This window comes from Mastigoproctus giganteus, chromosome 3, assembly GCF_048544385.1.
Source record: "Mastigoproctus giganteus isolate SK-2022 chromosome 3, ASM4854438v1, whole genome shotgun sequence".
NCBI lineage: Eukaryota > Metazoa > Arthropoda > Arachnida > Uropygi > Thelyphonidae > Mastigoproctus > Mastigoproctus giganteus.
Window position 1 is genome coordinate 178,057,332 of NC_143577.1, and position 16,329 is coordinate 178,073,660.

The following is a 16,329-nucleotide window of genomic DNA, read 5'->3' on the forward strand; positions in this document are numbered from 1 at the left end:
ATTGCCTTGATACCTGTAGAATTCTAAAATTAAAAACACTAAAAATTAAACCCCACAATTAACAATGGTCGAACTGTCAACTGTGATGTCATAATGCTTCTAAACACTATCAGGCAATGAGTCATTGCTGTGGTATGTGCTGCTTAATTTAAGAGTGATATGCCTAGGTGTGGTCTTTGAGACAGACCTGTCAATCACTTTGTAGTATGATGCAACAGCAGTTAGCCCCGCCTTGTGGAAAGCAAAAAGTGTTCACGTGAAAAAGCACTATTTTCCAAAATATTCTTTTATATATAGACAGTGCACAAGAAAGGTTATATGTTCCTTGTTTTGCGCTTAGTAACTGTGACATGTTCCATAAAATTTGCTTGTCCCATTAGGACCCTAGCAGGACTTGTAATTCCTAATGCCACCTGCCTTTCTAGGCTTCTGTATGCTCAGTAGAAGCAGAGCAAGAATCAGTTTCACTTCTTCTCGTGACTGCTGTTAAACTATTAGTCTGTTTATTCCCCCCACCAGAATAGCAGTGTTTCTACCCACCTAAGACTGCCTCAATAGTGTTAGCAAATTTTCTTGTACCCTTTTTATTTAAGTGTATGAAAGCCTCATTATAGCCTCTAAGATCTAGACTCAGTTGTAGTAGTAGTAGTATAGGTGGGAAGGACTGCAGTATCTACCCAAAATTCCTGATGTATTGCCCTGTAACTATCACATTTCCCAAAAGGTGCTATCAGTTCGGAATGAAGGAGGTCATCACACACTGCTTTTACCAGCAGCCAGTGAAGTTCAGCATGATGAACTGATGTTTCAGTGCTAGTGTTTACTCTTAACTGGGTGCATCTCTGAATTGTTTATTTTTAAAGTAATTTTTTTTAATTCCCTTTTAGATGAATTAAAATAGACTCATGAATTATAATACTTGATTATTTTACCTACAGACTTTTATCAAATAAGATTACATTTGAAGATTTGAAGGGTTTTGACAATACAGGAAATGTATGTAAGTATTTTATCTATATGGAAAGCACTTTTCTTTTTAATTATTTTTTATAAACTTTTGTTTATATCCTTTTAGTTTGTTTAATCTGAAAGGAATGATCATAATTCCTCTCAGATTAAACAAACTAAAAGGTAATTTTTTAAACTAGGAGTAATTTTTTAAACTAGGCCTGTAGGCTTCATTTATTGTTATATGAAAGTGTTTCTTCAACCATATCTAATATTTTCTGGTGTGTGTTTATTTTTCATAGAGAGAGTTTCAAATAATGTGTTCATTTATATACAAATTATCTCAAATCTTCTTCAGATGGTATCAGCCTCTTTTAATTTTAAAAGTGAATAAGAGAGGTACTGACCTCGCGTTTGCTTTTCCAACTAAATAACAGACACAATTTTATTAGATGCAAGCATGAATGTAGCTTTTTTTTTATTTAAATTCTGATTTGATTTTTGATGATAATTTCACTCTGTTTGGCAATCATGTAAAAATAAGAACAAATTAATATTTAAAAGCATATTTAGACAAGTGTGCTACATTTTATAAAAGGCCACACTGCTGCTTCCTGAAATGGGCAAAACCCAATGTGAAATCGTAGAATTGATCCAGTTTACCAGGAACGACTTCAATGCTACCAGTGATTAGCCATCAAGAGCCGCACTGGTTCTGCCCCCCCCCCCCGTCCCCACTTTATTCCCAAATGTGAAAGCCTTTTCATATTAGATTTTCTATTTAAAATTTTTGCCTCTTTGCTCATTGCCCTTTCCCATTAAAACAATATCTGCAATGTGATGCCCTTTTCAAAACTTCCCTAGCCCACTGAACTCTCCCATTACAGGCCAATCATGTAAGCTTCCATTCTTCTGAAACTTCTTGAGGAACTGCTGTTATCACCAAATAGTCCCCCCCCCCCCAAATGCATTTCCAAATTCATTATGTTCTGAGACACAATCAACCATTTCCAATCTACTGGCCACCATCGTTTGATTCAGTAAACATAGATACTCTTATGTTTTGCAGCCAAAATTATTATTGCATACAGGGTATTTGCTTTTCTCTACTTTCTACTTGTCAGAAGGGCATGTATAGATTGGACCAAGACCTTATGTGCTACATTCTTTTGGGCATTCTGCAAGGAGGAGTTCTCTCATTTATGAGTGGTTTTATACCCACTCCTTTTTGTAATGTCAGATATCTCCTGTGCTGACAATACCAAGATCCTGATCATCATCAAACCGATACAAGACCACCTTCATATTATTAATAATCTAAACTTAACTTCGGTCTCTAACCTAGCATCATGCCATACTTTCTCTTTTACTAAATCCTCAAAAATCTGCAGTTATGATTTTCCCTTTCAGTGCATATCAAGTACACCTTCTGCCAATATTGCAAGGATGCATGGTTTGTGACATACAAAATAAAATCTCCATGTGATCAACATTAAAACAAGGAAATATGTTTGTACCGTCATCACCTGTGCAGAAATCTGAGCCTCTGCATCATCCACAGTGCTGCGGATTATTGCAGCAGATGAATACTGGTTCCTTAAATTGGCAGAGCATAAGCATTGGCTGCCTTGAAATCTTTGCATCTTGAAACTTGTGAATGCCATGGAATATAAAAAAATTCAAGCCAGGATCAAAGTGTATAAGGTAAGTTGTACAGTCAAAGGTTGGCTAATTGGTCAAATCAACTCTCTGAATATTTGGGAATTCTGCCATTGGGGAGTTTCTCATCAAGTGTGACAACTCCCTCCCCCTATCCATATATCGTTTTAGAGATTGAATCAAGTTGCAGTCTACCAAGAGCAGCTTTGCAAGTCAAGCAGGTTTCATCCCGCTGACGCAATAGGTAGTGCAAAACCTGGATGCCACCTTGCATACCTTCATCAAGGATCAAGCATATTAAAGATGAAAAATCTTTACTGATAGTCATTCACAACTAATTGCTCAGTGATTCCTTTGTCTTTAACTTCACCAGGTATCTCTGTTTTCTTCATGGCTGAAGATACACACACACACACATACGTGCTACCTCTTCCAATTTGGTTGAAGGCTTTCTCTCTTAATTGAGTGTATCTTCTGTGTTTTGAGAAGTTTTCTGATTATTCTTCTGATTTTTTCACTGTTTGTTTATTTTTTGAATATGCAGATACATTTTTTTTTTTTTTTTTAAATTATATACTTGCTGAATATGTAATGATATGTTCTTAAAAGATTGTTAAGGTGGTGCTTGTTTTGTTTTTGGGTAGTAATAGAATGTGATTCTGCATGAGTGTTCATTTACCTGGGAATAAAAAATTTATTTTAGCATATGGAGAAAATAATTTTTCATCTAAAGTGCTCCTCACTATGTAATGCTTTATGATTCATTCATTGTGTTTAGTGTTTGTTATTGCTACTTTGAATGGTTATGAAACTAATGTAGGCCTAATTTAGAACAGTCAAGATTGAGGTTGAAAAACTGTTGGGTTACTTCAAATACAAACAACGTTGGATGAGAAAAGGAACTGTTATTTTTGAGAATTTAGGGATGTATTGTAAAAGAATAAGAGAAATTTACTTCAATATAATACATAAAACACTTTCGTATGATACTCTCCAGAAATTAAAACGAATAAAACATTAATGCAAAATGATTACAGTAAAAAAATAAATTGAAAACAATTAAAAAATCAGTCGAACACAATTTAAAAAAAATAATAATTAAATATTAATTTTAAAAAGTTTGTAACGTAAATTTTAAAAAACAATTTTCCTTCTTGAAGCTTGACAACACTTTTCAACCGTATGTCGTGATCACAGGAATGAAAATTACCGAGTATGTGTGAGCATGAATCTTAAATAGAGATTATTACTTTTCACACGTGTGTAAAAGACCACGAATCAGAGATTAGATCTTTCCTCGTATATGCTATCACAGGACCAGATTTCACTTTTATCCAAAAGATTAAATTATAATTTACCACCTTGCAGGCTAACTAAAAAAAACAGTTTGTAATAGATATTGAATTTGGACTTTGTAATGTCCCACAAAAAGATTTATTTGTTTAACAAGTTAACCAAGTGGTGAATAACATAAAAGAAACACGACTTCCTAAGTTGAATAGACACAAAAGTTCAGCTTTGCATGAACTTCGGGAAAATAAAGACATTATTATTCAGAGGATAGATAAAGGAGATAGTTGTAATACTCAATGAAACTGATTATATAAATAAGTTAGATTCAATTATATCAGATACCTCTACGTATCGTGAGGTAGATACCAATTTGGTCAATCAGTACAATAACTATGTATCAAAAAAATGACTGCATTACTATGTCTCAGTTAAAGGAATTGAAGGCCAGAACGTACAACATTCCTTCACTTTTCAGTCATGTAAAACTGCATAAGAACGGATTTCCTATTTGACCCATTGTTTCTTACAGAATTTTCATCCATAGCCACACATGTTTATAGTATTATAAAACTCTTTAGACAGGCGATATAATTTGGGATAAAAAACTCCGATACATTATTTAATAACCTTAAGGATTGTAGACTCGGTGATAATGATAATTTATTCTCATTGGATGTTACTTGGTTATACAAATGTAAATGTTGAATACAAATTAGATATACTTTGGGATATGTAAAATAATAAATCTATACGAAGTTTCCTATTAAAGAAATTTTTTACTTAATTAAACTCTTATTTGAAGCAACTATATCACCTTTTGAGACAAAGTATACAAACAAATTTTTCGTTTGCCAATGGGATTAAGTCTAAACTGCTTAATATTGGAGGTCTATCTCTCAATGATTGATCGTATACATTTGATGCCTTTTCTACCCCATATCACATACTATGGAAGGTATTTAGATGATGTTCTTGTTATTACTGATAGTAACAAATGAAATCCAATTTAACATCTATTGTAAACCAACAAACACCGGTATGCTTCTGCATTATAACAGCTATCACCTGTTCACCCACAAAAGGTCTATTATCTTTAATCAATTTCTCAATGCCTATAAATATTCAACAATGGAATCTGATTTAGGCTGTCTAATCTGTTTAGACTGTCTTGAATGTCTAAAATATACAAGAGAATGCCAGAATATTTTTACTCCAGCCACAACAGAAGACCCTCTTACACTTATTTCACTTTTAGACAATAATTCAAATGTCTCTAGCATTTTTGCCTTTCTAAAAATGATTAATGTATACCACCTCCTTTAACTAGTTAAAAACTAATTTGCTGCTACTATTTTTTGCAATTATTTTCATCTTTGGAAACTAGGGAAGAAAATACAGAAATATAAGGTTGAACATAAAAGTAACACATCAAGAAATGAGATAACGGATTTTACTGGTTACACCAAAAAACATGCTGTTGCCTTTAAAACTCATCTGTCTGTAGCAACCCAAATAGATGCTTCAATTCTACCTATGACACTATTGGCTGTGACACAAGAACAAAATTTGACTGATCAAGCCAATAATACACCTATTTACATTCTGATGAGTACACCTACATCTTGAGCTGTGTCTAAACTGAAAAGTTCAGAACTTGCTAAGAAGAAACTACATAGATGATACTTGCAAGAAAAGAAAAATCAAAAATTGATGTCATAAGTAAGCTTCCACTAAAAACACCATTTCTCCTTTAGAGCCAAATAATGCAGCACATTTTGTAGTGCATTTGTAGAGGTCTACTGTGCAACAAATATGGATTACATGATTTGATTAACTGTTAGATCTTACAGCAATTTTCCTTCAAGAAACAAACTTGACCCTTCAGGTTTCTCCTCTGATTAAGACTTATACTTTGTATAGACAAGATAGAAACTGCATCATTTGCTCATTGTGGTGTTGCAGTCATTTTGGTGAGTAATGACATTCCCTCTAGATATACTCCCTCTGTAGACATTCCTGGAAGCTGTTGCAGCATGACTTGCAATTTGGAATTATACTTGTCAGTATTATTCCAAAGTCTCAATACATCTTTTAATTCTGTTAATTTTTAAAGACCTTGATGCACTTACTTTGCAGTTACTGACTCTTTTTGCATACTGGGAGGTTTTAACAGACATCATCATCTGTGGGGATTCTCCCATAGGGTAACAACTGAATCCTTATTAGATAAGCACAACCTTTCCATGTTAAGTACTGGTACTCATACCTACTTGCATTTCCTATAGGAACCACATCATCAGCCGTTGATCTCTGCATCTGTTCCCCCATTCTTTCTCTATATATAGAGTTTTCACTATTATCTTGCACAATACTGACTATTTCCCAATCAAGTATAAACTTCAAACAATAGTCATATAATATGGATTTTATCTAAGGCAAACTGGAATATTTATTCCTCTTGTATCTCTTTTGATGACCATATCATCCACTCTAATTCCATAAACAATGCAGCATAACATATTACAAGCAAGATTTTAACTGCAGCCATCATTGCTATACTGCAATCTTCACATGATCCATGGAGACAAATAATCATTGATGGAATGATGAATGAAAAAAAAAGAAAAACACAAAAGGAATTAATCATTGAACCTGGAACCTGTTTCCCAGGTATTCTACCATCTCCAATCTCATCTACTGTAAGAAACTCAAAGTGAAAGCCAGACAAATCAAATGCAAACCAAAGAAAGACTTTTGGATTTAATTTACTTTTACTATAACAAAATAGAAAAAGATCATGCTTATTTGAAAGAAAATTTTGCAATTTAATAGAATATATCCTTGGACTCCGTCCCCCATTCTAAATGAATGACAGAAGCTAATCAACCACAGTGAGATAGCAAATGCTTTAGCTGGAACATTCTCCAAAGTGTCTGCAGTAGTATCATATGATGCACCATTCCAAGAAATCAAATTATCAGCAGAAAAGCATAGAATTAATTTTAACACTGATCTCTCTCTCTCTCTCTCTCTCTCTCTCTCTCTCTCTCTCTCTCTGAAAATCAACCCTTCACAGTGTCTGAGTTAAAAGAATCCCTAAATATAAAACAATTCTGCTGTTGGTGTAGATGGGATATACTACCTCATGATAAAACATGTAAGTGAAATAGCATTGTGCTCATTATTATCTTTTTGTAATAGAATATTTTGTGAGTATTATTATTGTCTTTCCTGGCAACACTCAGTTATTTTAGCTGTTCCCAAACCAGGAAAAGACCAGTCATCTCTGAATAATTACTGGCTGATTTCTCTTACCAATTGCCTAAGCAAAGTCCTAGGAAAAAAAATCTTACATTAACAGCTTATGTAGATCCTAATGAACCAAAATCAAAATGGCTTTTGATGAAATATATCCTCTTTCACCTACTGGTGAAAGTCAAAATGAGCATTTATAATGCATTTGTTAGAAATGTGCATCTAATCATGGTGGTTTGGTTTAGACATAGAAAAGCATTTGACACCATACTCTGCTTTACTTATATTGTGTGCTAATCATGTCTCAGTTAGATTATGTTCCACCCCCACTCCACCTCAGAAGAGAAATGCTATCACCCATTCAGAAAAAATTCAGAGCCTTCCAGTCCATCCTATCTGACCTGACCTGTAGGTTTTCAATTACAGGATCTAATGAATAGCTGGAATATAAAACTAGATTGTTGGGTCATTTGTCACTGTGAGATTGTGTGAGATTGCTGGGTCATCTGTCACTCCTCATACAGTTTTCTTCATCATAGAACCTCTGAGGTCTTCTGTTGTCCACCTTCTGTGGAAAATGTTTGCCCATCTTTAACTTGAATTATGGTTGAAAAATAATATTATTCCACTTACCAACAGTATCTGTTTTTTTTTTTTTTGGTTTGTTAGGTGATGTTAAATTAAACTTCCAGGAGCACATACTTAGAAACTTTTGTGTTAGAAAAAAAAAAAAACAAAAAAAAAACCAAACTGCATATCCTCAGAACCATTTATTCTGTGACATGAGGGGGGCTGAGTATACTCTGCTTTACTTATATTGTGTGCTAATCATGTCTCAGTTAGATTATGTTCCTCCCCCCCATGTATGACTGCTAGAAAAAGTGTTCCGGTAAAGCTCAGCACTGTTCATCATAGTATGCTCAGGATAGCTTTGTGTGCTTTTAGGACTTCTCCAGTTCAAAGCAGAAGCAAATGAGTCCCCACTCCACCTCAGAAGAGAAATGCTACCACTCATTTATGCAGAAAACATTCAGAGCCTTCCAGCCCATCCTATCTGACCATACCCCTTTGATAATCAGTTGAGCAATTATTACAGAAGGAAATACAAAGAAAGTAGACCTGTAGGTTTTCAATTACAGGATCTAATGAATAGCTGGAATATAAAACTAGACAAAATATTCCAAGAAACAGAAATGCTTGGCCCTCTGTTGGTACTGACATGCAGCTCTCTGTGATGACTATTTTCGATAATTTGGAAGCCGCTGTTTACTCCATCAAGAATATAGATGGATGCATGCAGCCCTCTCATTTGCCAGTTCACAATACTATCAAATATACACTGAGGTTTTATATTTTTATTATTAATTTTTATTATTTGTTTTATGTCTTAATTTTATTTAGTTATTTATTATATTTTTTATTTATTTTTTTGACTAGTGCAGCAGAAGCCACTGGCTTCTGCTGCACTGTTAAAAAAAATGCCTTCCTTGCACTATATGGCTAAGACTAATAAAGAGAAAGTGAAATTCCCTCCAGGTCATTCCACATGAAGTGGGATGATCTGTCAGGAATTTTGCTTTAATGTTATATTGCCATCTGACCATATTTCATTAATTGATGTGGTTACTTAGCTACTAAGTGATGTGAATATTACAATAGATAGTGTTGCTGAATCACCTATGCAACCCCTTCTGCTTTGGAGTGTTGAGCATCCAATATCTCCCTCAAAAAATGGCAAATGGCTACAGAACCCTTCTGCCTAGCAGAAGGGTTCTGCAACCATTTGCATATTCTTTTTGCAGCCATTTGCTGTTCTTTTTGCAGTACATTGAGCATGGTATTCTTACTGGTCTATGTAAATGGCTCAACATAACAATCATGTGGGATCATCCTGATGTAGTCCAGTGGTCAGGAGAGAGAGAGTGCATAGCACGCATTCCTTGAGTGGACTGGGGTTCAAGCCTGTGACTACTAAATACGATAAATATTTGTATTGACGATTTATTGTAAACTCTACTGACTTGGTTGTCGTGCCGGAGTATAAACAGAACATTTATTTATTTATCCTCTGTCTTCTTACATAGCATGTTTTTCAACCAAATCCCATCAGATAATAGCATAATACATAGCAGGGTTGCATGTGATAAAACTAGCCTCAAATCACATTTATTACTTTTATAGGTGTGTGTGCGTGCGTGTGTGTGTGTGTCTCTATCTGTAAAAGTATACTTACTTTATTCTTTGCGTATATATTCACTACTTTTATAGGTGTGTGTACCTATATAAGTTTACTTACTGCAGTGCATTTAAGTAGTACAGTAGACTCTCGATTTTCCGGGATAGATGGTAAAAAACAAATCCCGGATAATCGATTTCCCGGTTAATCCAAAAATACAAAAGTCCCCGACATACATAAGAGATACGTTCCAGGACTTCTTACTTCGTTGAGTTTTACATAACTCGGGAATGACTAATAACATATTGCTACTATATTATTATTGACAAATCTGAATTCTGTGTGATACTTGTTGGCGCCTCCGTAGCCAGGTGGGCAGGAGCAGCAGTGCGTAGCACATGCTTCTTGATTAGACCGGGGTTCGAGCCCGTGCCCACCAAATACGGAGGATGCGGAAAGGTCAAGAAATGACCACCGCATATCCTCGGAGCAATATGGCCTTAGTTGCTAATGCTCCTAAAAAAAAAAAAAAAAAACCAACCAAGTGATACTTGTTAATGTTTGGCCATTTTCATACATCCTTATTAGTTTAATTTTCTGATCCAAATCAATGACTTTCCTTTTGTTGGTAGATTTACTAGTAGCGCTGTCACTTATTCCCTTGGTTGGCACCACGATAACGGTCAAAATGAAATTTTCTGAAAAGAACTTCACAGGGTTAAGGGGGAAACACACTATTATCACCTCACGCGAACTCACATTTTACTAAAGCACATTTCTGGAGGTTACTGCCATTAAACAATTTGCACCTTCCGGGTTACTGGGTTTTTCTGTTCGTGCATCTAATTATAAACGGGTAGTAAATTTGATCTTATTGCATTTGTGATAATACCACAGCTGGAATTGTGTGGGGTTTTTACGTTATTATGGTGAAATGTGTCCCCTTCACTGAAATCTTCAGTCATATAAAAAAAAAAAACACCATAAATAAATTGTAAGAATCTTCTCTTCTTTCCCATTTTTTTGCTTGTTACTCTGTATCTCACTTGTGCAATTTGTGCTTGTCGTGATCGTCGCTATTGATTGCTTATTGTATTTATTTATTATTTTTGTTTGTTTTAAATTTTACAATCCTTCAAAAAAAAAAAAAAATTTCAGTGAAAAAAAATTTACGTAAATCCGTAGTTGCATAAGTTGGGGACTTATTGTATCAAAACATGTTCAGCAACCTACGTAAAAAATATGCGATAGATAAAAAACTTACCATGCACTACTCTCGTGTCCATTACGATGCTTCCCTTTATTTTTTTGCGATGTCGATTTTAAGTCTAATAGCAATATCGTAAAAAATAAAGGTTCCATTTATTTTTTACGATGTTGCGTATGGTTTGATCACTAACATTATAATAGTACCTTAGAATTAACAGATGCACCATTTTCAAACTTTTGGATAATTTCAAGTTTTTGTTTAACTGAAAATGCAACTCTTTTGCGTTTACCCATCATTTTTGCGATTTCTAAACAAAAAAATACTATAAAAAAATTTTGACATCCCTGACATAAATACTAACGAAACAAAATTTGTCCTTTTGCAATGCAATGGAACACAACAATCGACGCGACGCACTAAAACAAACTAAACATTTGGTCTTTTTTTTTTTTTTGAGCGGCAGGTGTTGAAGACAGCGAGGATTGTGAACTCCTCTGACTGTTTGGTCGTCCCGGAGTATAAACAGAAAATTTATTTATTTTATTGTATTCAAACTCCAAAAGGTGGATGTCTGGTGTTATTTTCGGAAATTATCTTGGATCTTAATTACGATCAGAATTGGAAGTGTATTGCAAGGCAGAAGAAACTCCGTTCAACATCTTATTCTTGATAATGCCACAAGCCATCCATCCAGTATTGTTGATGTCTGTTCCAATATCAAGGTGGTTTTTTTCCTAGCAAATACAACCTCAATACTCCAGCCTATGGAACAACACGTGATTAAATCTTTTAAGGCTCTTTATTTAAAGTGCATTCCAGCTGATCTAATTGAGACCAACCACGAACAGATGAGTGATGAAAGATGCTTTAAAATTCATTGATGCTGCATGGCGTGAAGTTCCACATACTGTATTCAAAGTTTGTGGCATAAGTTATGTCCAGATCTTAGCAACTGCTTTAATGGCTCTGATACCGATGAAGATTATGCACAAACTAAAGACAAATGCATGAAACTCGCTAAAAAGATAGGGTTCACTGAAGTGGAGGCAACTGATGTCAATGACTTAATTGATTTGCATCATCATCAAGGATTGTCAACTGAAGATCTGCTTGCACTGGAGCAGAGCATCGCATTCAAGAGGAGGAGGCAGCAGTGAGTGAAAGGCCAGAGGTTAAAGAAGAACGGAGCCTGACTGTGAAAGGAATATCGATAGTATTAAATCTTATAGATGAATCTGTTGATGAAGATCCTAATCTTGAACGAAACTCTAAAATGCAACGTAAAGTTATGCTAGAGCTTGGTTGCTACTATGAGTTGTTGCATGAGAAGAGGCAATGTGTGAAGCAACTAACTCTGGATTACTTTTGCAAGCACCCAAGGGAGCAGTCAAGTGAACCCTCCACTTCCCTGGTTAGTGTAACACCCCCAGCTTTCCGAATCCAAAGGAATGGAATCTGACCATGATGATCCATCTCATCAATTTGCCCAAGGCCACCCTATTCTTTTTCTCTCTCTCTCACACTCTCGTGTGTGTGTGTTGTACCGTACTGTATTATCTTTATTAACATAAAATATGCACAACAGGCATGCACCCAGTTAAAGTGTATAACAGAGCAGAAAATACACGGATAGATACAAAGATTGTACATTAACATATAAATAAGTAGCAGAATAACACACAAAATACAGTAGTAGTTCATTTCCAACGGGATAAGTCCAATTCAGGGAAATAAAAATACCGTGTACGTGACATCCTTAGTTCAGTATCTTGAAGAGAATCGCAGAGAGAAGGCAATAGCAGGAGGAATCATCGCACACACAGAATTCATGAGGACATCTTTCATCTTGAGCTGGAGTTGAGAGAACTGAGGATCATTAAATCTGTATGTCTGCCGTTTGATGAAGCCAATTTGTTTTTTCATTTGGCTTAATATATTCCAATATGTTTATCAAACCCACATCCAGCAGTAAAATTAACTCCCAGATCTTTAACTTCAGAAACTCAGGTAATTGAATATTCTTGTGGTAGTAATGTTTAACTAAAATCTTAGTTTTTCCTTGAACTTGCAAAGAAATTGAGCTGCATTTCTTAGGATTAACCTCCAGAACGTTTATAAAGCAACCTAATCAGCAAAAGAGTTGAGAGCAGCTTGTAGGATATCGTATCTGTTTGGCTGTTTATCTATGAATCAAGTTTCACATCGGCAAAAATTAAAATCTTAATATCATCTCCCTCTACAGAATGGTAAAACATTGACAAAGATGGTGAATAAAAGAGGCCCAAGAGATGATCCTTGGTGCCTCCGTAGCCAGGTGGGCAGGAGCAGCAGTGCGTAGCACATGCTTCTTGATTAGACCCGGGTTTGGGCCCGTGACCACCAAATACGGAAGATGTGAAAGGTCAGGGAATGACCACTGCATACTCCCGGAGCAATATGGCCTTAGTTTCTAATGCTCCTAAAAACCAAATAACAACAGATGAGCCTTGTGGTACTCCTTTTGATGGAAAAAATTCTCTTGACATTTCCTGTCCAATGATAACCCATGTTTTCGATACAACATATAACACATCAACCATGAAAGTAGAGGGTCCAGTATTCCATACTGACTTAGTTTTTTAGCAAGGTGATAGTGAGAAACACTGTCAAAAGCCTTAAGTCTGTGTAGATCCTGCTCAGATAGCAAACAAACTGAATGAGTATTTTGCATCTACATTCACACGTGAGGAATTATTAAGGTTTGAAAATGGCAGAAGATTATCAAATTGTAGCAGGATACTTAATGATTTTGTAATAACTGAGAGCAAAGTGGAAGAGAAAAACTGGATAGATTCCCTCCACCTGGGGTGGATGGGATCTATCCAGTTATATTAAAGGAGGTGGCAAAGCAACTAAGCAAACCCTTAGCCATAATTATGAGAGCATCCTTGGACTCAGGGGAGGTTCCCACGGACTGGAGATGTGCAAATGTATCCCCAATTCACAAAGGGGGATTGAAGGGTGACATGGGTAATTACAGACGAGTTAGTTTAACTTCTGTTCTGGTTAAAATAATGGAGTCGCTGGTTAAAGATGCATTGCAGGATCATCTAGACAAGACTGCAGCAATAATTCAGACACAGCATGGGTTTGTTAAGGGAAAGTCTTGTCTGACAAATTTGATAGGATATTATGATGTGGTTACAAAGGAACTGGATGCAAAAAATTATTTTGATATCATATACTTGGATTTCAGGAAAGCTTTTGACACTGTGGTGCATGGAAGACTATTGTACAAATTGGAGCAGAATGGTATTAAGGGTAAGTTGCTACAATGGATAAAAGGATGGTTAAGTGGGAGAAGACAGAGGGTGGTAATCAATGGGTGCTGCTCTTCTTGGACTAATGTTATTAGTGGAGTCCCACAGGGTTCGGTGTTGGGTCCACTGTTGTTTTGTATATTTATCAATGATATTGATGAAGGTATATCAGGCTTAGTGTCGAAGTTTGCAGATGATACATGACAGTAATGGCAGTGTGCTACTGCAACAGGATCTAGATAATTTGGGCAGATGGGCTAAGAAGTGGCAACTGAAGTTTAACCTTGACAAATGGTTAGAAGTAACCCCAGAGAAACGTACCAACTGTGTGGTACTACACTTAAGGTGGTAGAAAATGAAAAAGACCTGGGAGTAATTGTGCAGGCAGATATGAAGTTTTCTGAGCAATGCAGACAGGCTGCCAGGGCAGGTCATGGGGTTTTGTCAATGATATATAGGAATTTTGCTAGCAGGGAAAAGGAGGTGATTATCCCTCTGTATAAGGCAATGGTCAGGCCACGCCTTGAGTACTGCGTACAGGTCTGGAGGCCTCATTTTAGGAAGGATGTAGATTTACTTGAGCGTGTACAGAGAAGGGCAACAAAATTGGTGAGGGGGAATGAAGGGATCCTCTTATCAAGAGAGGCTTAAGTTCTGCAAATTGCAGTGGCTGGAGACTAGGCACCTGCACGGTGATCTGATTGAGGTGTATAAGGCCTTGAATGGGTTCAGCATGCTGAATTCTGATGGGATCCTTCCACTTGTTCAGATTACGAACCTAAGGGGGCATAAATTCAAATTAAGAAAAGAGATGTAGATTAGATGTGCAGAAATTTGCCTTTAGCCAGCGGGTGGTTAATTGCTGGAACAAACTTCCATCTGTCGTTGTGGAAGTTGATAGGTTGAATAAATTTAAGGAGGAACTGGACAGGCATTTGGAGGGAATGGTGTGATTTTTTTTTTTTTTTTTTGGCTGATGCTGCATAAGCTCATACATTTGCTTTCTTGCATCACATGCCACTACTACTAGATCACATCAACTTGTCCACTCAGATTGACAGTGTCTAGAACCTGTTGCCAGATAGCGAGATTAATATGGTAGTTGAGCAACCCCTGGTAAAGTCATGTTGGCTGTCGCAAATGAAGTGCTGAAAATATTCCATTAATAAGTTGTGAATGATGGTGTTCAGAATTCTTGCCAGTGAGTTCAGAAGGCAAATGGGATGGTAATTCTCCAGTAAGTGGATGTTGGTTATAGTGAACATACTTTTTCTTACTGTACAAAAAAAAATAAATAAAAATAAGTAAATCAATATGAATGAATCTCTTTGGTTGCTCATCATTTTCTTTAGAGTGCCCAGTCTTCCAACCAAAGAAAACGAATGGTATTGTACCGGTAGAGGTTACTTAGCTAGATGCGAGAGTTACTCTCATAGGCCTATTATTGCATTTTTTGGTGATTATTTACGGTGCCTCCGTAGCCAGGTGGGCAGGAGCAGCAGTGCGTAGCACACGCTTCTTGATTAGACTGTGATTCGAGCCCGTGACCACCAAATACGGAGGATGCGGAAAGGTCAGGGAATGACCACCGCATATCCCCGGGGCAATATGGCCTTAGTTGCTAATGCTCCTAAAAACCAAATAACAACAAGGTGATTATTTACATTACGTGTGAATTTAAATTGTGTGAGATGTACTGGAATGTAACCCCTCATGTAAATTAAGGCCCCGAGTGCCAAGCGAGTGACTATAGCGATTTCGAAGCGATTTTGAAAGCGATTTACTTAAAAGAGCGGTTGATTATAGAACAGTGTTATTTTTCTGAAGTTATTTAATTTTGCACTTCTGAAGTAAAGAAGTTAGCTCATTTGACAGAAAGGCAAGACACCTTTCTTTTTGTATATAGGAATAACTTATTAACACACTAACAACTAATCTCTTTATCACTTGGTCACTGGTGGCACCGCTCCTGCCTCCACGTGACGGGGCTGGAAGTCTGGGAGAAGAAATCCACTCTCCCAGGGCTAAAAGGAGCAGTGATGGAAAACACAAAACAGTCGAGCTGCGGATCTACTGATCCAGATCTAGATAAGCATGACCTAGATCACGACTTAAACCCATCCCATGCCAAGAGACAAAAAAAAAGAAGGGACAGATTATCCTGCTCCTCTCTTTTTAATATTGCATTCCTCCACAGACCAACCACTGAGTAAGTTATCTCCATTTTTGATTCAGAAATGTCTCGAAAATGTGGCTGGCCCTCCAAAAATGGTTTGTCGATTAAGATCTGGAGATTTATTAGTGGAGATGAATGAACATAGACATGCAGAGAGACTCCTGAAAATTTCTACCTTTGGTGGAATTCCCACAAAGATTACCCCACATGCCACCTTGAATTCCTCCGAAGGGGTAATATCAGATTGGGATCTCCTAAATGTAGGAAGATGAACTTGTCCGTGAATTAAACAACCAAAATGTAATCCACGCCA

The 16,329-nt window shown here is 36.4% G+C and overlaps 1 protein-coding gene across 1 annotated transcript in view; it reads left to right on the forward strand.

Moving 5' to 3' along the window:
* The window catches only part of LOC150088439 (calmodulin-lysine N-methyltransferase), a 410,297-nt gene that overhangs the window by 77,585 nt on the left and 316,383 nt on the right, over window positions 1-16,329 (forward strand). The window contains exon 3 of the mRNA XM_090370776.1: window positions 939-1,000. Coding sequence (XP_090226902.1) covers window positions 939-1,000 — 62 coding nt within the window. The remainder of the gene's footprint in view (window positions 1-938; window positions 1,001-16,329) is intronic.